This window comes from Melanerpes formicivorus, unplaced genomic scaffold (genome assembly GCF_026170545.1).
Source record: "Melanerpes formicivorus ecotype bairdi unplaced genomic scaffold, bMelFor1.0.p_v2 SCAF_2, whole genome shotgun sequence".
Taxonomy (NCBI): Eukaryota; Metazoa; Chordata; class Aves; order Piciformes; family Picidae; genus Melanerpes; species Melanerpes formicivorus.
In genome coordinates, this window is record NW_027142354.1 from 17,735,665 (window position 1) to 17,762,469 (window position 26,805).

Genomic DNA, 26,805 nt, shown 5'->3' on the forward strand with positions numbered 1-26,805 from the left:
AACTATTCTGCCCTGGAGGGCCAGCAGCTGTGCTTGGCTCAAGCATTTGGATGGACTGTGTGCAGAAAGTGAACTTCTGATTAAGGTGCTTCTATTACAGAATCACAGAATATCAGGGGCTGGAAGGGACCTTGAGAGATCATCTAGTGCAACCCCCCTGCCAGAGCAGGATCACCTATACCAGATCGCACAGGAATGGATCCAGGCAAGTTTTGAATATCTCCAGAGAGGGAGACTCTACAACCCCCCTGGGCAGCCTCTTCCAGTGTTCTGTTACCCTCACAGTAAAATAATTCTTCCTCCCGCTTCTGTGGAACTTCCTATGCTTCAACTTCCACCCATTGCCCCCTGTCCTGTCATTGGGAATCACTGAGAAGTGCCTGGCTCCATCCTCTTGGCACTCACCCTTTATGTATTTATAAACATGAAATGAGGTCACCTCTCAGTCTCCTCTTTGCTAAGCTAAAGAGCCTCAGCTCCCTCAGTCTCTCCTTGTAAGGAAGATATTCCACTCCCTTAATCATTTTCATGGCTCTGCACTGGACTCTTCCAAGCAGTTCCTTGTTCTTCTTGAACCAAGGGGCCCAGAATTGGACACAATATTCCAGGTGTAGCCTCACCAGGACAGAGTAGAGGGAGGAGAACCTCTCTTGGCCTACTGACCACACCCCTTGTACCTAATACACCCTAGGATGCCGCTGGCCTTCTTGGCCAGAGGAGCACACTGCTGGCTCATGGTCAGCCTTCCATCACTAGGAGCCCCAGGTCCTTTTCCCCTTCACTACTCTCCAGCAGCTCAGTCCCCAACCTGTACTGGTACATGGGGTTGTTCTTTACCTAGGTGCAAGTCTCTTACACTTGCCCTTTTTGAACTTTGTTATATTTCTCCCTGCCCAGCTCTCCAGCCTGTCCAAGTCCCACTGAATGGGGAGGCTGGTACTGAAGGAACAAAAGCAGATCTTTAAGCAGTCCAGGAGAGATGCTGAGAATATGCAGAGCCAAGGTGAGCAGAAATACAGAGGGTATTGTGTTTACCCTGCATTTACCCTGCCCTTGCTTTGTTAAAGACAAAGTGTATTTGCCCAAGAAGCTGCCTTTTCTGAATCACTCATTTCTAACTTTTGTGTGTTTCAAAGCATGGAACCGGAAGTCCAGGGTTTCCATAGCTGTCTCCTGCCAAAAGCCACTGAGCACTTGCAGGGGCCTGAGCCAGTCCTTGTGGAGTCTGAACAAGAGTGCAGGGCCTGCTGCCCCAGAGGACTCTGTCAAGGGGCCTGGGGCTGAGGACTGCTCACTGTTCTGTCATGAAAGTTTCTACCTTCAGTCTTGGCATAAGAAGACTTCCACAGAACTGTACTGGGCTACGATATGATGCATTTGAGGTCATGCTGTTGAGGTACTAGGTTTTCTCTAACTCCTCCTCCTTTTAGCCTGTACTGGATTGCTGTCCTTGGTTCTTTTCCACATCATGCTTTTAACATGCAAAAAAACCTCACCCCAAAACACTAAAAAAACAAACAAAAAAACCCCCTCCAAACCACTGGCAAAAATTGAAAAGGATGTGGAGTTGATGTCCCTGTTCACTGCGGGGTGGCTGGATAAGACCTTCAAAGATCCCCTCCAAGCCAGTGCATTCTGTGATTCTATGATCAAGTAATTAAGTTCTTGCTGCTTTTAGGAAATGTTAGGCATAGAAAGAGGAAGGAGGCCTCCAGTCTTGAGAAAAAGCTGGATTCTTGCCGAACATCAGAGATCCTCTTATGGAAGAGAGAGTGTAAAAGTGACTTAGCACAAAGTTGCAACAGGGGTTACTAGGATTCAGCTACCTCCAGCCACCTCTGGGAAATACAGAACTTTGTATAAGCAAACACCCTGTTTCAGGTGAGTGTGCTTTCTTCTCTGCTGCAGAAGTGGCTTTTTTCTCACACTTTCTGGTTTTAAGCATTTACTTGTTGTATGTGAGTACAGTACAAAAGTAAGCAGTCAGTTCACATTGGCCAGCCTTCAGAATAAAGGGTTGAAAAGTAAATACTTCCAGAAGGTTTCAAGTTTCTGATTTTCAATATGCCTTAGTGCTTAGTATTGTCAGATTGACAAAATTACCTGGGTAGGAGGAGACTTTCAAATGTGGATGTCCAAAAATTAGGTGATATTAATAAAAGATTAAATGATGGCATGAAAACTCCCTATTTGGAGGCAAGTACTTAATTGTAGGGACCTCTAAAGAAGGCTGCGTGTCTGGTTTACTCTGCTAGCGTGGGGGGGATCACAGCTCATCTGGTACACGTGAAGTCTCAGAACTGTTGATGTTGGAAGAGACCTTTGTGATCATCAAGTGCCTCTACTCACATAGAGCTCACAATCCCACCACTACTGCTAAGCCACCACAACTAAACCGCATCCTTCAGCATCACTTCCGCACACCTTTTAAATGCTGCCAGGGATGTTGTCTCCACCATCTCCCTGTGCAGCCTGTTCCAATGCCTGATAGCCCTTTCTGTGAAGCAATGCTTCTTAATACATGACTTGAGCCTCTCTTGGCATGATTTGAGCCTGTTTTCTGTGAGAAGAGAGCAACCCCCCATGTCACTCCAGCCTCCTTTGTGGTAGTTGTAGAGGTTGTGATGAGGTCCCCCCTCAGCCTCCCCTTCGGAAGGGCTGGCAAGCGGTCTGGGTAAGTTGGGATTTATTGCTGCAGTCATCGGAAGTTCTGGTTGCGCACACGTGGTCCTTCTGGAAAGGACATGAAAGAGCCACACGGTCAGCGGAAACCACAAATATTTCCTGCTCTTCCTGTCCTGTCCTGCCAGAGGGCTTGGAGTGGACATGGACCTTTTATTATCTGAGAGCTGGAATTGACTTCTTTTGTTCTAATGAGAGTTCACACTTCTTCTATATCCAGCCTCAGTTTCAGTGTTCACCTCTGGTGTTTGTGGTAGTTAAAGAAAATGGAAAACAACACCCCATGATCCTCTATAATGTTGAGAATAACATAGAATATGTTGCAGCACAAATGTCATTCTTCACTTTGACTTAGCTGAGCTTGTCTGAAAGGGAAGGCTTCATGCTCTCTGTTCAAGGGTTAAAGATGTAAAAGACAGCTCCTTAGAGTATTCTATTGAATTCCCTTATCTCAAGGGAAGTAACAAATTTGTTACCCATGATGGATATCATGCAAGTCAGTAAAGTAACATAAGGATTGTATACAAGTAGATGGCATTCTAGTCTGGGTGATACAGTAAGCAATGACCCAAAACATTGATGATAACCCTGCATTCATCCTGGTGTGTCCTCTGCCTGATGTCTGTTGGCCTTCTCTGCTGATGGCTTCCTGCTTCTTTTCTCAAAGATCATGACTGTGTTTATCAAACTCCCCAAGTATGAACCCAGGTTATGCTTGGAGTGGATTAGAGAGCTAGCAAAATGTAAGCATTGGTTCATCAAAATCCTGTTTTGGTACAGTGACTTGGTGTTTGCTCCTCCTTTGACATGTGTGCTGAAAGAGTTGTTCTGCATAGGTTCATGCATGGATGGATGGAAGAGCACGCCATGCGCCCCGGGTTCTGGGCTGACAAGAATCTTCACTCTGTAGGTAAAATTCTACCTGCTTTCCTTATGCTTGTTAAAACCCCAAAACATAACAAAGCACACTCCCAAACTACTAGTTATTTAACAAGCATTTTAATTGCACATTTAAGAAGCTGCATTCAACATTTTCAAGAAGTTCAGAAGCATTTCTGAGTCTATTGCTGCTCTTACCTTCATAATAGCATCACAAGGGACCACAAGGATCATCTACTCCCAACCCCCTGCCATGGGCAGGGACACCCCACACTACATCAGGCTGGCCAGAGCCTCATCCAGCCTGGTCTTAAACATCTCCAGGGACGGGGCCTCAACCACCTCCCTGGACAACCCATTCCAGGGCTTCACCACTCTCATGGTGAAAAACTTCCTCCTCACATCCAGCCTGATCTCCCCACCTCCAGCTTCATTCCATTCCCTCTAGTCCTATCACTACCTGAGATCCTGAGAAATCCCTCCCCAGCCTTCTTGTAGGCCCCCTTCAGATCCTGGAAAGCCACAATTAGGTCACCTCAGAGCCTTCTCCAGACTGAACAGCCCCAACTCCTTCAGTCTGTCCTCATATGAGAGGTACTCCAGCCCTCTGATCATCCTCGTGGCCTTTCTCTGGACATGTTCCAGCACCTCCACATCCCTCTTGTAATAGGGGCTCCAGAACTGGATGCAGTACTCCAGGTGGGGTCTCACCAGAGCTGAGTAGAGGGGGAGGATCACCTCCCTTGACCTGCTGGCCACACTTCTCTTGATGCAGTCCAGGATCTGATTGGCTTTCCAGGCTGCAAGTGCACATTGAGAGCTCATGTTGAGCTTCTTGTCCTCCAGCACCCCCAAGTCTCTCTCCTCAGGGCTGCTTTCCAGCCAGTCACTGCCCAGCCTGTATCTGTGCCTGGGATTGCCTTGACCCAGATGCAGGACCCTGCATGAGGTTGGCTTATGCCCACCTCTCCAGCCTGTCAAGGTCCCTCTGGATGGCCTCCTTTCCCTCCAGCGTGTCTGCTGCACCACACAGCTTGGTGTCATCAGCAAACTTGCTGAGGGTGCACTCAATGCCACTGTCCATGTCACCCACAAAGATGTTGAACAAGACAGGTCCCAGGACTGATCCCTGAGGGACTCCGCTTGTCACTGGCCTCTACTGGGACATGGAGCCATTGACAGCCACTCTTTGGGTGTGGCTATCAAGCCAGTTCTTTTATCCATCTAGTGGTCCACCCATCAAACCCATGTGTCACCAGTTTGGAGACCAAGATGTGGAGCAGGACAGTGTCGAAGGCTTTGCTCAGGTCCAGGTAAACGACATCAGTTGCACGCCCCTCATCTATTAATGTTGTGACCTTTGTTCATCTCACCCTTCTACAGCCTGATTTTCCCATGTAAAACCTATATGTTACTGACAAGGAGGACAGGTTTAGCTTAGAAGCTTCTTAGAGCATGGATGATGTCTCTCCTATCAATCATCTGTTGCATACATAGGAGAGAGCATAAGCAATTTGATAAACATTAAACTGCACTGTTTTATAGAATAGAATAAACCAGGTTGGAAGAGACCTTCAAGATCATCACGTCCAACCTATCATCCAACACAACCCAACCAACTAAACCATGGCACCAAGCACCCTGTCAAGTCTCCTGAACACCTCCAGCGATGGTGACTCCACCACCTCCACAGGCAGCCCATTCCAATGGGCAATGACTCTCTCTGTGTAAAACTTCCTCCTGACCTCCACCCTGAACCTCCCCTGGCGCAGCCTGAGACTGTGTCCTCATGTTCTGGTGCTGGCTGCCTGGGAGAAGAGACCAACCTCTACCTGTCTACAACCCCCCTTCAGGTAGTTGTAGAGAGCAATACTTGCAGGTGCAGGGCAGTATTTTTATGTAAAACTCTTAATCTGTTTACTGGCAACGTGTTTTTTTCTCAGTGAGCAAGCCAGTGTGATCTTGGTTAAATACAGTAGCTATGTTAAAAGGCATCAGTAAACCATGTTAAGGTTTAAGTCTTCCATGCATATGATAAATCATTGAAGCTGAAAGATGGTTCCCAGAGCTTTCTGTAAACTTAAATTGAACAGCAGCTGGCTTTTGAACTTGAAACTTGTTTGGGACTTTTTGATTGTAAAAGGTACTTTTTATTATAAGCCCAGTGGAAAACACTTGAGTCATAACAGTACCTTTTTGTATTTAAAGGCAGAGGAAAAATAGACATTTTAGGAAAAAAACAACGAGCTGGGATCCTGCTTCATCAGATCTTGTGATGGGATTGTAATTTTCCAAGAAGTGAAAGAGCTTGCCCTTAGCTGTACTATTGAAATCAGTCCTTTTCTGGTCTTCAACCCACCACATGTGGTCAGATAGAGTGCTCACTACTGCTGTGTAATTTTGTTGAGAGAAGAAAGACAGGCACGTAAAAATATCTCTTCTAAAGATACTGACTCTTTACCAGATTGAATACAGGGCTGCCCATCAATAACTGGTCCAACACTCTAGCAAGCCCTGGTAAATTAGTGATGTAAATTTTCATGGTGAACACCTGGATCAAGTCAAAATTTCCAGGGTCTCCAACAGGAAGAGAATTTCACTGGAAGAAAATGTCTAGACTTTACCTAACGGTGTGTGAGACGTCGTATTTTAAACTGGGACTGTAACAGCAACTTGTTAGTGAAGCAGGAGACTGAATTGAGAGATTATAGCATTGAAGGTCTCACCCAAGCCTTGTGAAGGTGATAGGGAGATACTCTTGCTTGAAGCAGAATGGAGAATGTATTAGTTCCAGAAACTACTTAAAATATTCCTGGCAATACACCTGCATTTGTTTAATTGCTTGCTTTATTCTGATTGTCTTCTGCTGGATAGAGGCTAAAAAATTTCCACAGTGATGCTATGGCAACTTAAACATTTTTGGGTTTCCCAGCAGGTGAACTTTTTCAGAGGATAGAGTAATTAATAACACTTTTCTCTGGTGCTGATGCAGTAAATGACCGTTCCCTTTAGCAAAGCAAAGAGCTCACTGGGGTGTGTCGGCAAAAACACCTGTGATGATCCACACTATCAGTTCCAAGGGAATGTGGTTTTTTTCCATATGAAAGTCTAACACCACCAGGAAAGTGGTTTTGCACAGGGTGATTCTCTGTAGCCTCCAAGAGCTACCACAACAAGGCTGTATTGCTTTAAGGTTGGCAATGGTTCTTTCTGGTGCAGGTCTAATTGTTTCACAAACCAGTAAATCCACAGTCTGCAACTGAACATAGGAACTTGCCCTAGTGAGGGGATCACCCCCTCTATAAACTTCACCCACTGCAGCTCTTTCCCTCTTGAACATAACAATGTCATTGAGCAGCAGCAAATCTTTGCACTGGGGAAACTTGGTGTGCTTGTCAGCTCAACAGAGCACAGCAGAGAAGGGAAATGTCTACAAAACCACAGCCTTGGGTTGGGCTCAAATGTTTACCAGTGCTGGTGAACAAAAGAGATTGAGATTATCTGAAAAAAATAAACATGATCCTTTCTTTCTCATGGTCCTTTGCTTCTCAATTAGCAATTGCCAGGTAAAGGTTCATAACAGATTTCAGGGACTGGGAGGGGGTCTTCCTGGCTGGATAGAATTTTAATGACGTTGGAGTCTTTTGCTCATGGTTTTTTACAGTAGATGCATTTAGTTGTTTCAATGTGAATGAAAGACAAGTGCAAAATTATCTGATTTCCTTCTCATTTCTTTTTATAAGCTCTGGTTTGTTCTTGCTAATGTAGTAAAAGACACCCCCCCCCCCCCCCCCTTTTTTTTTTCTGAGAAGTAGGACTGAAAATAGTATTATGCAAAGTCAAATGCTTCGCTCTGTTGCTCTCCTTGCAGTAGATGTCGCTTTCCATTAGTACTGCTCTGGGGTGGTCTTGTGATGAGGTATGTGGTATGCTGCAAGCTTAAACAGAGCAAAGAAGATCCTTCTTCTCCAGAGGTGTGGGTGTTCTGCTCTTACACTTTCCTATTTCTGTAGCCCCTAACCTGCTCAGCCAGACTTTTGTGGATCAGGGGAACTTTTGTGCAGGAAGCAAGGTAGAGGAGGCAGTGTGCTGCTCTTCATCTGGTAACTGCCTGGGCACTGCTTTACACAGCAGCTGGACAGCCTGGGTCCCAGAGAGTTTCTGAGGGCTTGGGTGTGATGCAGAGACATAACCATCAACTGGAACCATCTGGGAAGCGGTGGTGAGGCTTGCTTACCAGCAGCCAGTCTTTGGAATAAACAGGATGTCACCACAAAGGATTTGGCCACCAAGCTTCCTCCCACAGAGTAAGCAAGTAGGGAAGAATTTCTGTGCAAGAAAGGGCAGCCCTGCTCTGATGTGTTCCATTGCAACAGTGGCAAAGGTGCTCTCCTATCAGAAAGGGCTACCCCTCCACCCTCCCTGGCCCTATGGACAAAGAACGCAGTGCCTGAAGAGTTGCTCTGCAGCATCCAAAGTGTTCCAGATGTTAACTCCTCCTTGAGTCTCCAATGCTTCCTGCTGCCTAAAAGGGGATTTCAGGAATATTTATTTGCAGCAAGATAAGCAACAAGCAGAGGAAAACCTCGGGTTTCTACTGGGAAATGCCTTTCTGTCTTTGCTGTGGACAGGCTGTGTGTCTCTGAAGTAGGCTTTCAAATGAGGCGTGAGTCAGTTAGGAGGGGTTGGTTTGATTTTTGATATTGTACTGCAGTCTTCCAGAGCAGGTGCTCTCAGATGTGGAGGTGTTGAAATGAGGCTTTGCAATATTAAATGCTAAGCAAAATACTGATTTTTGAGTCCTCTGCAACACCCTTCCCCCACCTCCCCCCCTTCCTGAAGGTCAGAAATCTGTGAGATGCAAGAGGAATGAGGCTGAAATAGTTTGGTTAAGTTTTCCTGGTGGAAAACTTTTCACTTACCTCAGAATTCGTATGCCATTTTAGCACTGCCCAGTGTTGTGAAGCCCTGCCAGACTGGGTTTAGTTAACCTTTGCCTGTGACTCAGAACTAAGATTTGTGTGGAACCTCTTTGTTTTGGTTTGGTTTTTTTGCCCTTTTGAGAGATGAAGTGAACGTTTGTCAACCTGCACAGTTAAATGAGAGTCTGGACAGCCAAACGAGGAAGTAAAACCTTCCTGTAGAATGAGCTCTAACCTGCTCACTGTGCTTGTTTGCGCTCACTTGACACCAGCCTTGTCATTAAGTCTCTAAATACAGGCTGACCACTTCCTTGTGAGCCCAGTGCTGCTCCGAATCCTGCCTCTGGCTCGTGAATGGTGGAACAGTACTGCTGGGACACAGAAAGAGCAGCTGTCAGGTAAGGTGCAGAGCTACCTGTGAGTACAGCTTGCTCTCTAGGGAGTTTGGTTATGTTGTTTTTGGCAAATGCAGTGGGGAGGACAAAAGCAAGTGTTTTCCTCAAGACAATAAATGGCTGGTCTTGTTATTAAGGGTTTATGTACATCTCTGATTTGTGAAAGTAAAAATTCCTGGTTTTCTGGAAGCAGAGCCACTCACTCTCTTTCAAAGAAACAGCTCCTGGAAGGGCTTGAATAGGCTGTCAGGCTGAGGTGTTTTGCAACATGATTTTCAGGGACAGTAGTAGAAGGAGAGGTGGCCCAGACCTAAGGTGCAAGAAGGAGCACTAGTGTGGCTGGGAGCTGTTCCTGTGCTCCCGGTGTTACTCGGCATGCATGCCTAGTTTAGATAACACCCAAACTTGCTCTGACTTCACCAGTATCAGGCATGGCTGGGGCCGTGTCCACTCTGCCCCCTGCCTGTGAGGTTTTCATGGAGACTTTGAGGAGCCCTAGCTCTCTCATAGTCAAGCTGGTCCTTGTGGTTCTGTGTCCTGATGCTACAAGAGGTGCTTCTTGAACACACACCTGTGGGCACTTGGGCCTGCTCTGGCTGTTTACAAGTGAAACACACACCTGGTGGAAGGACTAGGCAAACCTATTCTTTGAAGTCATAAGAGGTGAGGAATTAGACCATAATCTATGCTATTTTGGAAAGTTTTTGGTTTGTTTTGTTTTTAAATTAAATTATTATTTTCTAATTTTCCAGATCTGTCAAAAAATAAAAAAGACAAAAGACTTTGAGAGGTGTCTCAGACTTTTGGTCAAAAAGTATTTTTTTTTTCAATAACTAAAATGTTAAGATTAAAATAGTATTTTGGAAATATGACTAAAGCCATTCCCTGTGCCTGTCTGTCTGTCTAGTTGTGTTAAGAGGCTGCACAACATTGCAGCTAGAGGGGTAATTTTTTAAGCTAGAACACAAGGTGGGCACAAGATTACCTGTGGATAACTTTTGCCTGGAAATGAGAAGACTTTGGGTCTCAGTGGAGGGAGAACCAAAGCAGCTTCCCAACAGGGTCTGCTGAAGTGAGGGGGCAGAAAGTGGCAGGAGGAAATCTAAGAAGTTTGAGAACAAAGGTCATAAAGTTTATAAATGAGATTTCACAACCTGTTTATGATAGCAAGAGATGGACTCTGTGATGCAGAATTTCTCCTCCTGACATTTGTTTTTGTTCATGTTGCTGCTGATAGCTGATACTGGTTTGTATCAGCCCCAGGCAGTAACCCAGAGCTCAGTGTTTCCCATGCACTGCCCCAGCTCAACAAACCAAGGGTTGCACAGGGGGGCAAACCCTGCAAATGCTGCCTCTATGTGCCAGCATGCAAAGTGTGTAGATGTGAACCACAGGATCAGGACTTCCTAGGATGAGGCTGGAAAATGTCATGGTGAGAAGCCTTCATCCAGCATGTTGTCATGGCGAGAAGCCTTCATCCAGCATGTTGTCATGTTGAGAAGCCTTCATCCAGCATGTTCTTGTGTGCTGCTGGGGCTGTGAGGTGCAGCCTGCAAGATCATAGTATCATAGTAGTATCAGTCAGGGTTGGAAGAGACCACAAGGATCATCCAGTTCCAACCCCCCTGCCATGGGCAGGGACACCCCACACTAGATCAGGCTGGACAGAGCCTCATCCAGCCTGGTCTTAAACACCTCCAGGGACGGGGCCCCAACCACCTTCCTGGACAACCCATTCCAGGGTTTCACCACTCTCATGGTGAAGAACTTCCTCCTCACATCCAGCCTGAATCTCCCCACCTCCAGCTTCATTCCATTCCCCCTAGTCCTATCACTACCTGAGATCCTGAGAAGTCCCTCCCCAGCCTTCCTGTAGGCCCCCTTCAGATACTGGAAGCCCACAATTAGGTCACCATGGAGCCTTCTCTTCTGCAGACTGAACAGCCCCAACTCCTTCAGTCTGTCCTCATAGGAGAGGTGTTCCAGCCCTCTGATCATCCTTGTGGCCCTAAGATGGACATGGTCACTGCTCCCTGTGCAGATGGAATGCTGTGTGGTCAAATTCTACCTTTGATCTGCTTTCCAATGCAATCTAGGACAAGCATGCACACAACACAGCGTGATGCTGATGTGGGAAATTGCTCTGATATTAAAAAAAAAAAGGGGGATCAGAATAGATAGAAGTACAGGTTTTTAAAAATAATAGTCAGGGCTATCCAAATAAGTAATTAAATATTTTCAGCATGAGGACAGATAGCAACTAAAGTTTCTCATTCACAATGTTTTATTAAAATAATCTAGACATCAAATGCAAATCAAGCAGTACATGTTAGGTGTTTGGAGCCTTGGACCACACATCTGGAAGCAGGATTTTCCAAACTGCTTGACCAGCTGTGGCCAGCTTCAGCTATGGCTGGGTACATTAGTGGAGTTCAGAGCTGAGAAATCATTTCAGTAGTGAATAAGGAGGCAAATACTTTTTCATCTTCGGTCCATGAATTAAAAGCAAGGAATAGATGTAAAAACTGTTCCACTTGAGGGCTGTTCTGTGAGGAAAACCAGTCAAGTCTGCCGGCTAAAGTAAGCAACGCTTTGGTTCAGATGGAAAAAAACACATGGTAGCTGCTTTCTCCTTAGGTATACGACATACAGAAGAGATTTTTTTATCCTGCTGATGCTATTTGTCACTTTGTTAACAGAGTGCTAGATTTCTTACAGAAGAATAACTGAAAGGTATAAGGCCACACAGAAAAGTAAAGGTAAATGTTGTATGAGGTGGGATTATAACTAATTGCCAGGTTCCCCTGCTGAAATAACCAGTTTAAAATTAAGTGAACCCAGTGCAGACTTCTTTCTCACAACTGGGGCGGGGGGAGGGGCTCTTCATGCCTTGGGGAGGATTGCACTCAGGCTCTTCTCCTGTCTCTCTCTCTACAATACCTCCAATAATCCCATGCATTCCTCTAGATGGTTTCAGCTTCTGACCTTGTGGAGGTGGCCCAGTTCTGAGCAGGGGGTTGTCAGGAGGCCTGCAGCATGCAGGGCAGACTGGCAAGGGGAGCTGATGGGTACTGTGTGGTTGTGGCTCTGCGCTTGTCATATAGGTAGTTGTTGGTCATTTAATTCTGTGTCACTGCTGGCTACAATTAGTGAGCAGGTGAAACAGGCACAGCTTTTATCCAGGTAGCAGCAATAACTGCAGAGATGTGGCAAAAGAAGCTTTGGTGCAAGTATCCCAATAGTGACTGAAAATGTTTGGCTTGATGGATGAGAGGTCACCATGTGTGTCTTTCTGTTCTTGTGCTTGTTGGTCTGAAGCAGCTCTGGATATGTCTGAGTATGCTGCTGTGGCAGTTTGAGGCTGATGCCTGAGAAATTTTCCACAGATCTTGAGTAGAAAGTGATAGGATGTAGATAAATTACCATTGAATGTAAAAGAAAAATAGTGATAAGATCTAAATAATCTCATGGTCTGATAACTAACATAAAGTTAGTTGTATGAACTAACTCTCACTTCTTGGCTCTTGCCTGTAACTGATACTAGCTGGTTGCTTCTGCTGGCTTGCTGCCCTTGGCTGTGTTTGTTTGTTGTGGCTAAGTACTAACAAGCCTCTCTGTTTTTCTCCTCTTTCTCTTGTCTGGGGAAAGTGGGGTGAGGGGGCGAGACGGGGGGAGCTATTGGCAGCCTCTGGTTTTGGCCAGGGAGGGTTCTTGTGTTGTTTATAAATTGTAAATACACATAAATGTTGTGTATTTTGTACATACTCATCACATTTCATACTTCTAGATTTTAGTTTTGCTTGTAAATACAGCTTCATTTGCTTCCAACTCAGCTGGTCTGGGAATTTTATTTTGGGAGTAATTCTCCAATCAGTTGGGGTGGGGTGGGTAATTTCAACCCACCACAGCTCCTTTATAGCCTTCATTTACTGGGTAGAGCAGAAATGTAACTAGTGCAGTACTGCAGAAGCTTGAAGTAGCTTTCTGCTACTTCTGCACACTCATTTCTGAAATACCAGTTTCTCATGGTAATAAATATAAGTAAAATTGAAACCACTCTTCAGATTGCCTGCCTCCAACCACTGCCCAAACAGCAGCTTTCAAAACCCAAGCTGCTTCTCTGAATAGAAAAGTTCTCAATGAAGTAGCAATAGCATGAAAAGAGTCAGAGCCGGGCATCACCGGAACAGATGCGTGACAGAATTGCGTAAGGCCTGTCTGGGTGAGCACAGGAGAGCAGACGCTAGGAAAGACAAAACTACAAAAGCAACCTCAGAGTTCCTGGCCACTTTGCAAGCATTTCCTTAAATCACTCGATGAAATTTGCTATACTTGTTGCTACGGCCTCTGAGCTCATTCAACAACATTCAATAGATTCTTATCTCTGGCTCATAAACCACACTGAGCAAACTGAAAATCCCCTCTTACACCGTCTCTTGTATCATTTCCTGTGAGATACGGCTGGAGAGCAAACTTACGTAGACAGCGCGCCTGGGTACAAACAGGCTTGCATAGCTCATGAGGTAGGATGACACCTGTCTGACACAATGCCTGGAGAGTGACAAACATTGCAGGGGACACACCAGTGCTTTTATAAACAAGAGTGGACCAGAAAAGTGCTTTAATACCAGGAGAAGACTGGATGGTGCCTTCAGAGAGAAGACAGTTGATCAGATAGATCAACTCTCTTTGCTGTGCACTAGGCATAGGGGAGATTGGTGTTCTTTCTTAACACTTGCATTTCATTGTTTCTAATCTTTCTCTCCCTGAAGCTGATGGCTATTGGACAAGGCTGGGGAAACAGGAGCACTGGATTTAGAGGAAAGTAAATGCCTGCTAAGATGGCACTGGCCAGTTCACTGTCTAGCAAACCAGTACCACCGCGTTCTACAGCAGAGGTGGAAGGGCACAAGAGCAAGCTGGACTTTTTCTGCAAACTGGGCTATGATAAGCAGGACATCTGCAAGGTGCTGGAGAACTTAGGCCAAGAGGCCCTGGAGGATGATGTGTTGAAAGAGCTGATTCGGATGGGAAGTAAACCTCAAGCTGTGGAGAACCAGGCTCAGCCTTCCTCGCTAGAACTTGTTGCCCGTGGATCGTGTAGCACTACGCCAGGGCCAAAGTGGTTTAGAGAAGATGAAAGTGATTCTTCCAATTACTTGAGACCCATTGTGATCGATGGCAGCAATGTTGCAATGAGGTAAGCTCTGTTTTCTAAAAGGAATTTCTTCCTCCAAGGCTTTCACATTTTAAAGCTGATGCTTGAATCATGCTTTTTCTTCAAATGAGAGGTGCCCTGACACACTGATATGTCATGTATGAACCACCACTTACTCCTGTTCTTTGGCTGAGGCAGAGTTTCCAGGGACTGCTGCCTCTGTGCCCATAAATATGGACACCAAATGCAATCACTGCCTCACTCTGCATTGTGACCTTTTATAAGCCATCAGATAGCTAACCACCAGTGTTTATGGCAGCATGATTCATCAGCTCACTCTCCCATTGATATTTCAGCAGCTCACCATTGTATTTCCCTGCTTTTTCACAGGGGCACCTAGCATTGCTGAACCTAGATGCTGAGTGATACAAAAAAGTGATAAACAGACAGAAGAGCCCAACTAACCTAAGTAGGAGAGGGAAAGTAAAGACAGGTGACTGTAGTTCCTAACATCATCATAGTTGTACTGTTTTGACTTGCAAGTAAACCTCAGCAGTGCTTCCAGCTTGTTTGTGTTGGTTTTCAGTTTGGCTTATTTTTTGTGGAAATATCAGGGAACTGACAGCTGACTTGTACTGAACAGTCTAATTTTCTCCTTAATTGATTCTCTTTCTGGGAAATGTCATAGCAAGCCATCCTGGCCACTTATATGTCCTAAGCAGTGCCCAGACACTGTGAAGGCACTCGTACAAGTGGGGAGCCTGGCACATCCATGTTGATGGGAAGTCCAAAGGAAGCAGGGGATTGGGCTCTGTTTACCCAAGCAATATGACTAACCAGAGGCCCAGGTAACTGGGAGTCCAGGACATGCTGGCTATCCACTGGATTTGCCCACTAGCTTCACTGTCTATGCAGTAGGGCCAACCCATCCCTGCAGGCTGAAACAGGGATGAGGAAATCTTGCTCTTTTGATCAGCTCTTGTATGAGGGAAGGGGACCTTGACAGGCTGGAGAGGTGGGCCCAAGCCATTGTCATGAGGTTCAAGAAGACCAAGTGCAGGGTCCTGCACCTGGGTCTGAGCAATTCAAGCACATGTATAGGCTGGGCAGTGACTGGCTTGAGAGCAGCCCTCAAGAAAAGGGCTTGGGGGTGCTGGTGGATGAGAAACTCAACATGAGCCAGCAGTGTGCACTTGCAGCCCAGAAAGCCAACTGTATCCTGGAGTGCATCAAGACAAGTGTGGCCAACAGGTCGAGGAAGGTGAGTCTCTCCCTCTACACCACTCTCATGAGCACTATGTCCAGTGCTGCAGCCCCTACTACAGGAAAGATATGGACACGCTGGAATGTGTCCAGAGAAGAGCCATGAGGATGATTAGAGGGCTGGAGCACGTCTCCTATGGAAACAGACTGAGAGAGTTGGGGCTGTTCAGTCTGGAGAAGATAAGGCTCCAAGGACACCTTATTGTGGCCTTCCAGTATCTGAAGGGGCCTACAAGAAGGCTGGTGAGGGTCTTAAGATGATGGGTAGTGGTAGGACTAGGGGGAATGGAGCAAAACTGGATGTGGCTAGGCTCATATTGGATGATAGGAAGAAGTTCTTCACCATGAGGGTGGTGAGACACTGGAAAAGGTTGCCCAGAGAGGCTGTAGAAGCCCCATCCCTGGAAATCTGTAAGGCCAGACTGGATGTGGCTCTGAGCAACCTGATCTAGTGTGAAGTGTCCCTGCCCATGGCAGGGGGGTTGAAACTAGATGGTCTTTGAGGTCCTTTCTAACCTTGACAGTTCTGTGATTCCGAGAGGTGGGATGAGACCACATGCCCTCTGATTAGAGGGCAAAGTGGACAAGAACACCCAGAGCAACAGGAGCCTAAGCAAATGATGCCATCTTCTGGATGAAGGGAGAAATCCCATCCAAAAAAGGTCAGGGCAGCTTGTGAGGGTTGAAAAGTACACAATAGAGCAAAATTGCTTAGCTTTGGCTGGGCCATGAGCTCATGCAGCTCCCAGATCGCCTGCCTCATCTGCGTTTTCACCCTACACCCTCCTTAGGGTGTCAGTTTTGTCTCTCTGCAAAAGAAATGATCAATCAGCCTGTTCCAGTACTCTGCCACCCTCAAAAGTGAAGATTTTTTTCCTTATGTTTATGTGGACCCTCCAGTGTTCCAGTTTGTGTCCATTGCCCCTTGTCCTGTCACTGGGCACCACTGAGAAGAGTCTGGCGCCACCTTCCTGACACTCACCTTTTAGATATTTGCAAGTATTAATGAGCTCTACCCCCTCACTCTCTTCCAAGCTAAACAAACCCAGCCTTTCTTTTTATCTAGTAATAAACCCCCAAGTTTCTTCTTCTGAATGTTTCACCATGTCAGCACTGAACATTTTATCAGGTGTAAAAATGGCGCTTTGGTTATGAGGCTGCTGTAGGCAGACCCTAGAGATGAAATCCAGGGAATGGCAGTGGGGAGAAATATTCAAGGCTGTGGCATAATCCTCAACTGGTTGATCACAGCAGGTAGGTGTAGCAACCAAGAGAGTCACGCTTTGCCCAGGTGAAAGCCTGAGTAAGAGTGTGGTAGCACCACCCAGAAAGCTCAAAATGCAACCATAGAGTTTATCCATTTTAGCACTTTGTGTAGCGTTTAGCTTTATTTCCTTGTGCAGATGTAGTTCACAAATTGCCTTCCTTTGCACAAAACCACTGCATTGTAGTGACATTTTAGATAAGTAAATTACATGAGAAACTTGGTAAGGATATGGCCTCTAATAATTTTTCTTGAAGCAATTTTATTTGTCTTGCTCTGGATTTTGGTAATTCTTCAGACCCCACCGTGCCTGAATTCCTCTACAGTGCCTGCCCTAGGGCTTTCCTCCCTCTTTGTGAGGACAAAGTCCACCTACTAGGGCAACAGAAAGATGGGCCTGAAATGCTTCTGACCATTTCTTCTCAGATTCTGTCCCTGGTTTAGTGTCTTTTCAGCATTTCCCATCCTCCCCGGTACAGGTTTTGTACAGTCTGACAGTGAACCTATGATCATAGTTGCAGCAGCTTCAGACACTGCAATCCCTGAAATCACAGTTAGCACAGAAGAAAATTCTCACACTTTGTTTCTTGCAAGAGGCCCCTGTAGGTTTCTGCTTGTGCTACAAGAAACTCCCATTCCTCAAACCATTATCAGACAAGGCACTTGAAGGGCCTGACTCAGGTACTCAAGTCCATCCAGATACAGATGGAAGCAAGAAGCTTAGGCAGCAGGCGGTTCAGATATGGGGGATAGGGCAACTCCGCTTTTAAGTATTCAAACTTAGAAACTTATCCAAACTTCAGATAACAAGTTTCTCATTCTGCTGGAGGGAGTGTTTGGATCTGTCCAACCAGGACACCCTACCAGGTTGTTTCCTTGGGAACTGCTGAATGACACAAAAGCTGTTTATTTTGCTTTTTCACTACTGGCTCAGTTAAAGAGAACTCTAAACTTCTTGAAACCTTTGCCTCACCCTCCTCCACTTTTTTCATAGTCATGGAAACAAAGAGGTATTCTCCTGCTGGGGGATCCAGCTGGCAGTGGATTGGTTTCAAGAGAGGGGGCACACACACATCAAGGTTTTTGTTCCACTCTGGAGAAAGGAGGCTCCTCGACAAGACAGTCCTATTACAGGTAGGTGTGAAAAGTCCTGTACAGTTTCGCCCTGTCGAGGCAAGAACAGCACAAGTTGTGTATCAAGTTTCCATCACTTAGTGACTAATTTATTCCTGCATGCTCCTGGCTAGCAGCTAAAACTGCTTACAAGGCTTCATTACACTGCTTTGAGCCTTCTGCTTTGTAAGCACATGTTGCTGCCAGCTGAGTCAAAGGAGTTTGTTAGCTCATGATGAGTCTGCAGAGCTTTTAAGGCCAGCCAGGAGATGATGACACTACTGCACACATTATGCAAATCAGCAGTATCCAACACATTCACTACTGCAAGACTATTATCTGTTAGCCTAATACAGGAGCTACATGGGAACCTCTTCCAGGAGAAGGAAATGCATCAGCTGGTCTGTGGAGGATGGTGAGATTCAGTTTGTATGGAAATAGATCTGCCAGATTTGTACCAGCAGCTTGCTGTCTGCAGATGAGGTGGTTGAGGATCTGTCTTTCTGCAAGGCAGGAATAACAAGTCAATGTCCTCCATAGCAACAAAATAAGTGGTGGGTTTTTTTTTGTTGTGGTGGGGTTTGTTTTGGTTTGGTTTTAACAGGCTGGCATATTTTGTTTTCAAGTAAAGATCCTATCAGGCTGGTTAAGAGCTTTCTAGCAGCTAGCAGGTTAAAAAGTGCATTGAAGGCACTTCAGTGTGCCAGTGTAGAATTCAAGCCAGCATTTTACAAATAACACTTAAAACAGGGTGTATCACATTTTACAAGTACAGGCTTTTGTAAAAGGGCTAATATTCAAGCTGCCAAATACCCACCAGATATTTATGCATTTGAAAAACACACCACTATAAGCTGCCTGAAGTTCTGCAACATCTGGAGTTTGATGCTGTCACCATTTGCTCACCACCCAGGGAGGTGGTGGAGTCACCATCACTGGAGGTGTTTGAGAGGAGACTGGATGGGGTGCTTGGTGCCATGGTTTAGTTGATTGGATGGTGTTGGGTGATAGGTTGGACTTGATGATCTCGAAGGCCTTTTCCAACCTTGTCTGGTCTATTCTATTCTATTCCTGGTGCTTCATATGAATTTAAACTCAGGAAGGTCTGTAATACAGTCTCCTTCTCAAATTGTTACTTATGTAGACTTGGATTTGTAAGCTTTCATTCTTTTTGGCTACCTTATTCTTTCTTGACTATGTTTCTGCCATGTCCATTGACCACATTAGGTAACATTCTGGTTTTGTGTGCTAGTCTGTTATTGCAGAAAAGGGACGTGTGGACTTCTGGTCAGCAACTCAACTGCTTTCCATGTAAGGATGTGGCTCTGTACCACTCACCGATCTGTAGCCTTCTACTGCTAAAGAATCTTTCAGACTCAGTGCAAGAAGGAAATGTTTAATTTGCCCTTTGAAATTTAAAAGACTTTTAATGATGCAGTGCAAAACAATAATCTGTTTCACTCTTCTGTGAATGATATGCCAGTTTTTGTTAACAGCATTCTTATCTTGTATATTTTATAACCACAGTGCTATTGTATAGTAAAAGACAAGGGAAAAAATGTTTAATATCTTCTTGTTAACTCTACAGAATCAAAATAGGACATCTCCTGACTTTATCTCCAGTCAGTGCAGGCAAATAGAATGTTTTTGATTTTGTTGCTCTTTAGAGAAGATAGCACAGTTCAACTTTGAAGTGTTGGACCTATAAGTGATGATATGTCCTTGTGCTGGGAAAAAAAACATTAAAGGAAAAAAACCCAAGCAACAAACCTTCTAATGAGTCTCATTTTGGTAGTCATGACAAGCAGAGTGCACCAGGAAAACCAAAAATAAGTCCTGGCTTTATAATGAGCTTTTTCAGTTTGCTATGGATAAGGAAGCCTCGGTCCTTTGAACAGAGAAGGGACATGTGTCAGAATTCAGAGAGTGGATGGGGTGCTTGGTGCCGTGGTTTAGTTGATTGGATGGTGTTGGATGATAGGTTAGACTTGATGATCTCAAAAGTCTCTTCCAACCTGGTTTGGCCTATCCTATCCTATCCTATCCTATCCTATCCTATCCTATCCTATCCTATCCTATCCTATCCTATCCTATCCTATCCTATCCTATCCTATCCTATCCTATCCTATCCTATCCTATCCTATCCTATCTTTAGATTCTTGTAAGTTTCTAGCACATAGTTGAGACCTGGTTGTTAGTAATTAATCAGTTTATCTTTTTAAACACCCCTATCCTCCTTTCTGTTTCTGTCACCAGATCAGCACATTCTTGAAGAACTTGAAAAGCAATCGATCCTTGTGTACACCCCATCCCGGAAGGTGAAAGGCAAGAGGGTGGTTTGCTACAAGGATCGCTATATAGTGAAAGTTGCTTACGAGATGGATGGTGTCATTGTTTCCAATGACCATTACCGGGACCTCCAGAATGAAAACCCTGAGTGGAAATGGTTTATTGAGCAGCGACTACTCATGTACTCGTTTGTCAGCAACAGGTAAGGGACAGTTGTTAAACCATGTCAAATTTGAACATCAGGGGCCAAGTCAGGCCCAACACCAATGCACCTCCTGCCAGTAGCAGAGTATGTGAGCCTTTTTCTGAAAGGAATTTACTGCACCTTTTCTTATCTCATTTCTTTTAATCACATTCCCTCAGCTTTGGTCTTAAATCCCCCATGTCACTCTTCAATGAACTTCTCTATTTGATTGGCAATACCAGAAACCAGGTTTCCTTCTCTCCCATCCAAACAGGGATGATACACCAAGGCTTTGTATCTTTCAATTTCTATTTCCTAAAAGACAGACAATTAAATCTGTGAGAAGAGGTTTGCTATCTGGTAGCATTATTGATTCCCCCATGAGGCACAGCAGCACTTTCACCTATTCTTTCGTAATCACAACTTTATAGAAGAGAGACAAGGACTGGTCTCTCTGGCCCTTATCCATCCCCACTGGGAAAGGTATTTGCCTTAGTCTGTAGGTACTAACCTTGTCCAAGTTTCCTAGCAGCAAAGTTGCATGTTAGCTGCTAGTTTGGCTGGGGAAGTGCACTTGGAGAGGTCCAGCATGCATGGATGAATGTAAGCAGGGAAGCTGCCTCACAACAGCATCATTCTCCATGGGTCAGGATAGAGACTTGGCTCTCCCACCACAAAACTGGATGGGAATGCTTGTCTCTGCTTTTAAGCTTCCTTGTAACACTGCTCACAGAAATGCAGCCACTGAACATCAGCACACTGTGTTCCTCAGAGCTCCATCCCACTATCTCCAAGTTATTAATGGGTTACAAGTATTTATACAATTTTTCCCCCCCCCCCTGTTTCACAGGGATTGCCAGCCCTTTTCAGAACCCTTCCTCAGAAAGTCTAGCCATTACTGTGAAGCCCATGTGAACACTTTCAGCAGGACCTTCTTGCACAGATTTGGGATCTTCTCTAAAACCATAGCCTAAAGTCAGAAGCTTTAGTCCCATTATGTGGATAGCCAAATTCCCTGGATGCCTCCCTTTGTCTCCCTTTATTTGACAGAGAGTTGTTCCATGGCTGAGCGCAGTGCAGATTGATTTGCAAGCAAATCCAAAGATGCTAATGAATTTTCTTCCTAAAGCATCACATGCAGGTACTGGCACAGAATTAACAGTTTTGTCTGAGCATTTTGCAGGAAGCCTTTACTGAATCCTGTTTATCACACCACATACATGGCCAGCTGTAGCTCCAAATTAACTACTGGCTTTTCAATTCTCATTCTCCTACAAGCATTAACCAAGAGAAGAGTTTGTTGTGGAAAGGAGCTGATAATGAAGATTGCAGTGCTGGCACCAGAGAAGAGGTTGATGCTGCTACAGAGAAAAAGGAAGCAACACTGCCACAGCTGGGGCTGCTGGCCAGCCAGAGCTACTCTAAGCCGTTGTGCTTTTCCCATTTTGAATTGTTAGGAAAAACAACAACTCTGAAGATGAAGCATTATTGTCATGGCAGGCAGAAGGGCATTGTGTCTAGTAACACAGCCTAACTTCTGAAAACCAGGCGGCCTTCAGGCCACAAAAGGATCACAAGGCTATTCAACCCTAAGCTTGTGTCACAAGTTGTGATGGTACTTCAGCTCAAAAAGCTTGAGGTATTTTTGTTTCCCTGTGACTTTTTCCTTTTTCAGGTTTATGCCTCCTGATGATCCCTTAGGCCGGCACGGACCCACTCTTCGTACGTTCCTCAGCAAAAAGCCAGTGCTTCCCGAACCAAAATGGCAGCCTTGCCCCTATGGTGGGTTTCTCCCTGTGCTGTGACCTGCCAGCCCTCTTCCTCCCACCCCTTGCTGTCCAGAGGTACTTTCTTTTGGCTAAGGGCAAGTGCTGTTGCACTTGCTGTCCTGCTTTGTGTGGTAGAGTCAAGGTGACTCAAACATGTGATGCTGCTTAAGTGGCTTCACTCTCAGCAGAGGCAGCAGCCGCTTCTGGCATCTCCCTCCTTGCGTGCATGCAGCACCCAAACCAGACACCGTGACCATGCTGACCTCCCAGCCTGCACACACTTCTCATTTTGCAGTGGATATGCACTCTTGCACTTGGGAAAGGCCACACAAACATTTGCCCTCTCTCCCCTCCCAACAGATTTCCAATACTGTGCAGGTTTCTCAGAGACAAAGCCCTCGACCAGTTTTTAAAGCAACCCTTCACAGCAGCAGGTCTCCCAGCCCACTGAATGCAGCAACTGGAACATAAATTAGACTCTTCCAAAATAGCAGGAACTTGCTGTCAGTGCTGCTTCACCCTGAAGTATTAGCTCAGCAGTATTTAAATGTGGGGTCAGAAATACTGAACTGGAAAATAGCACTTCCCATCTTTGCTGTTTGTGCTAACCATGCCCCTGCAAATGGTCAGTGCTGGGGAGAGAAGTGATGGGTGCATAGATCTGGCTGCTACCAATAACCTGCTTGATTATTTTTTGATTCTTTCAGGTAAAAAATGCACCTATGGCAATAAATGCAAGTTTAACCACCCAGAGAGACCACACCATGCTCAGCTCTCAGTTGCTGATGAGCTCAGGGGCAATACAACAGTCTTGTTAAGCCTGGTGAAAGAGGGGAAGTGTAACCACTCGCCTTATGGGACTGGAGGAGAGCCTGCACATCCTGGCAGCTGCACAGAAATGCTGCAAGATGCTGGTGGCAGTACAGGGGCCTCCTACTGTCCAGAGTGGTCCTGTGGGAGCTGTCCTGAGCAGCTGTCCAGTTCCTGGGCCAATGGCCCTAGTTCTGTCCTGGGACTGGACCAGCAGTTGCTACAGCCAAAGCCAATGAAAGATCAGCCTCTCCTGGAGAAGATGTCACTTCTATCAATCAGTGATGACACCTACGACTACAACTGGCCTGCAGATAACTTTCACAGCAGAGACCTGACAGACAGTCCTCATGATTGTGGTGACTTCAGGCACAACCCATACTTGCCTCATCACCTCTGTAGCTTGGACCATGCCTGCTTAGGGGGATGCCTTTCTCAGCAAACAGTGCTCCCACCAGTGCGGGGCAGGATGCGCCCAGACCACAACTGGCCTTGGGGGTGCTGCAGCATGCACACGACAGGGCAGAGGAGTTGCTACATCCCTGATGGTGCTCAGCACAAACAGGCCCTGGAGCCTCAACACCATGTTTTGCCACAGTCAGCAACTCTTCCCCCTGATGCACTTCAGTTTTACAATGAGCATCAGCTGCAGCAGCACCATTTCCCCAGGTGGTCTCCACAGCAGCCCACTCTGTTAGACTCCAGCAATGGATTTGGCTTCTTCCAGAAAGCCTATGATTACTGTGATGCCTCTTACAGTGACCACTGGCCCAACCCAGCTGCAAAGCCACCTCCTGCTCAGCAAACAAACATACACAGAGAGCTGTGCTCCCTTTTCCCTTACAGTGAGGTGAACCACATCATGGCTTTGTACCCTGGTATCAAGGATGTTGATAGTTTGACTTTACTCATTCAAAGACACAGAAACTTGTGAGGTCTCCAGATCAAACCTTTACCATTAGCACATGTCCCAGGGAAAAAAGATGCTGCTCTGAGGCTTAACTAAGTATTAATAGAGTGCTTTATGACAAGGGTTATAACTGTTCCAGGAGCACAAATATAAGCACCAACCAGCAATGTAGCATTGGGCACTGACTCAGGGCAAAGGCCACTGTTCACTGCAGTGGAATCTCATTCACCTCCCGTGGAAGTGAATGTTAAGGCTCAGGGTAACTGGGCTATCAGCATTTGAACCTAACTGGTGACTGGGTTTAGGATGGCATAGGTCTTCATTAATACCTTGAGACACTGAACATATTTTCAAGTACCAGCCTATTGTTCTGATACTGTAGAAGAGCCATGCTCCATGGTCCCCAGTAAAGGGGTCTCCATAGATGACCCTATGACCACTTGCTCAGCTAGAATATAAAGTAACCTGGCCTATTTCCCCTAACACAGTGTGGTGGTGAGAGAAAGTTCAGTTCCCCCCCCCCCCCCCCAAAGAAACCACAGCTAACTCAGTCAGAGAAGCAGAAATGGATGAGAGCTATATTTACAAGCAGGATGAGATGCAGATGAATATATACACAATATACAGTATTTACAACATATACAGCAAAGAACGTAATGCAGAACAAAACTCCCTCCTCCAGCCAGGAGGGTCCCCCCCCGTATCCCCTCCCTCCCCCTACCTCCCTTTTTCCCCAAAAAGGGTTAGAGAGAGAGAAAAGGCAATTATTAAGGAGGAAATTTTGTTAGCTCAAAGTGTATGCAAGAATTAGTTTATCTGTTAGTTCAAGGTTAACTTCATCCCGCACAGCTGTTGCTCGGAGAGAGACTGAAACAGACAGGCTGAAAAAGACAGACGGACTGACTGAGATTCAAACTGAACTAAAACTTGCATTCTACCAATGAAATTCCTTTAGAATATCTTTGTTTTCAAAACATTCAGCCAGAGTGTTCCAGCAACTGTCCCTTTCTTAAAAGCACAGCCTAAAATGGTCACACAGAGCTGGCATCTTTGAGTCCATGCTAGTGCTTGATACAGGCCTGTAGCCCTGAGCTTTCCGAGACACACCTCATGTTTATAAGGCAGAGTCACTAGCAGAGGTGGTGGACGTACACCAGAGCACTTGAAGCTAGCTGCAGGTGCATTTCTCAAGGATCACACACAATGTAAGTGAAATCAGGGAAATCCTCTTCAATGCAACTCCTCATGTGGACTGTAGGCTCAGGGCTGTTAACTCAAAGAAAGGAAAAACAAAGATGGTGCCAAGAGAAAGGGGAAAAAAAAAAAACTTCAGCAGCATTGAAGTACTCCTGTTGTAGCAGAGAAAAACCCCAACTACTGTTAACTTTTAAATCTCAAACATGGTTTGATAAAGCATTTATATTGCTGGTTTATGATTGCAAACATTTAGGCTGTGTTCGGTTAGGACACGTTTGGTTTCCGGTAAGCTGTAAAGCTGCTAATCCCTGCATCATTCCGCTGAATTAAAATGTTAAGGTTGATCTTGAAGGTTTTTGGCATTATACCAAAGTTCAAGTATGTCGGTATGACATGTTTTAGAAATGCTTTAACACATGATAAAGTGGTCAGCTAGAACACTTTGGTCTGAATAATGTCTTATTTTTTTTAGTTTTAGTTACTCTTCCCCCTCCCCCCCAGTTCCTCTTAACACTGATGCTTCACTAGAGCCAGCATTCATGTGGGCTTTACAAACTGCCTGACCCTGCAGTATCTCTGTTAGGTTCTTCGCTGAAGTGCAGTTGGTCCCAGGCAGAAATTAAACATGGCCCTGACTGACCAGCTCTGAAACCTTCTGCTTGTGAGAGGGTGTCTAAGGAGCAGCAATTTACCTTTAGTGACATTATCTCATGATGCATTTCTTGTTTTGAAAGTGGTAACAACTGGACTTGCTTCCCTTTGGAAACGACCAGCAGGTTTTTCTCTTTGGTGGTGGTGGTATTTAAAGAGTCTTCAGGAAACAAAGTATCCCGTGTCAGTTCAACCACTTACGGCCATGTGCTTGGCTCCAAGACATTCTCCTTTGGATTGTGGAGGTAGGCTGTACGCAGAGCAATGGAGTGGGACAGAACTGCACATGTCAACATTTATTTTTATGTCTGGAATGTGCATTACATATTTCCATACAGAAAGCATTTAAAATCTACAGAGAAACTGGCACACTGCCTTTACATAGTGCCCTCGGCTTGCTGGAGACACGCATAGGCTTTTCTCCTTTTCCTTTGCGGATGTACAGGAATTCGGTGGTCGTTCAAGACCACCTCTTGATGTTTAATAACTCGTTTTTCTTTAATTGCTGTTGTATTTACAGGATTCTGTCTTATTCAGAGGATTCTATCAGCAAAGTACATAGAATACACATTCTGCTGAGAAAGTTTCTGACTAACTCAGACTTTGGTGCTAAACAGATCTTGATTTATCTTGGCTCTCTACTCACCAGAGTGTTTTTTCTCATGGAGCTCTTATTCAAAGGGCAGCTCAGCAGCAGTGCTGTGTCACCGCCTGTTTGAGAGGGACTGTGCAGCTGGCAAAGAGCCCATGGAAAGCACAGCCTGTTTCATTATTTCACCACAGCACAAGCATCTGGGACTTGGGAGTTTCTGCTGCAGAGCCGCTGACATTTCCAAGGCAGGAGGATTTCTTTTTGGCTTTGTCAGCTCCCGAGGTAAAGGAAGGGGCTGCTAAGAAGAAAGGAGGTGGCAGCTTTTGCACAGGCAGGGTGGGAGGCTATTACTATTTGGTATCTCTGCTGAGACGCATTCAGATCCAGCTCTTGCTGCCAAACTGAAAATGAATCCGTAAATCCCGACAGGCTCGGAAAGCCCTTGATGTTCTTTGACTTTTGGTTGTCAAGACTCTTTTAGAAGAAGTTGGAAGCAGTAGAGCAATCCTCCAGAAGACAGGCTGCTTTCCTAAGGGAGATTTACAGCATTGCCAAGTAAATTAAAACCATAAAAAAATCATAAGAATGAATCCTCTTTCTTTCTCTTCTGTCAGGCTTTCCCAAAATGTTAGGAGGTCATAGACAACCTCCTTTATTAGGGGCTACAAAAACTAGACGAAAATATTTCACTGCAAAGTCAGGGGTGGAAGCCACCCTTGCAATAGGG

At 45.4% G+C, this 26,805-nt stretch overlaps 1 protein-coding gene across 1 annotated transcript; it reads left to right on the forward strand.

The window, feature by feature from the left end:
- The first annotated feature begins 4 nt into the window (after nucleotides 1-4).
- Nucleotides 5-26,685, forward strand: ZC3H12D (zinc finger CCCH-type containing 12D). Its single transcript, XM_068152199.1, has 7 exons — nucleotides 5-1,003; nucleotides 1,137-1,881; nucleotides 13,651-14,078; nucleotides 17,558-17,697; nucleotides 19,933-20,167; nucleotides 21,825-21,931; nucleotides 22,626-26,685. Exons 3-7 carry the CDS (start codon nucleotides 13,708-13,710, stop codon nucleotides 23,660-23,662), a joined length of 1,890 nt encoding a protein of 629 aa, XP_068008300.1. The 5' UTR covers nucleotides 5-1,003; nucleotides 1,137-1,881; nucleotides 13,651-13,707; the 3' UTR covers nucleotides 23,663-26,685.
- The last annotated feature ends 120 nt before the right edge of the window (nucleotides 26,686-26,805 follow it).

Excerpts from the sequence above, each read along its gene's own strand:
- ZC3H12D (XM_068152199.1), top strand. The coding sequence starts at position 13,708 with ATGCCTGCTAAGATGGCACTGGCCAGTTCACTGTCTAGCAAACCAGTA. Across the intron at positions 14,079-17,557 it reads GGCAGCAATGTTGCAATGAG|TCATGGAAACAAAGAGGTAT; the intron begins GTAAGCTCTGTT and ends CTTTTTTCATAG. Across the intron at positions 17,698-19,932 it reads ACAAGACAGTCCTATTACAG|ATCAGCACATTCTTGAAGAA; the intron begins GTAGGTGTGAAA and ends TTCTGTCACCAG.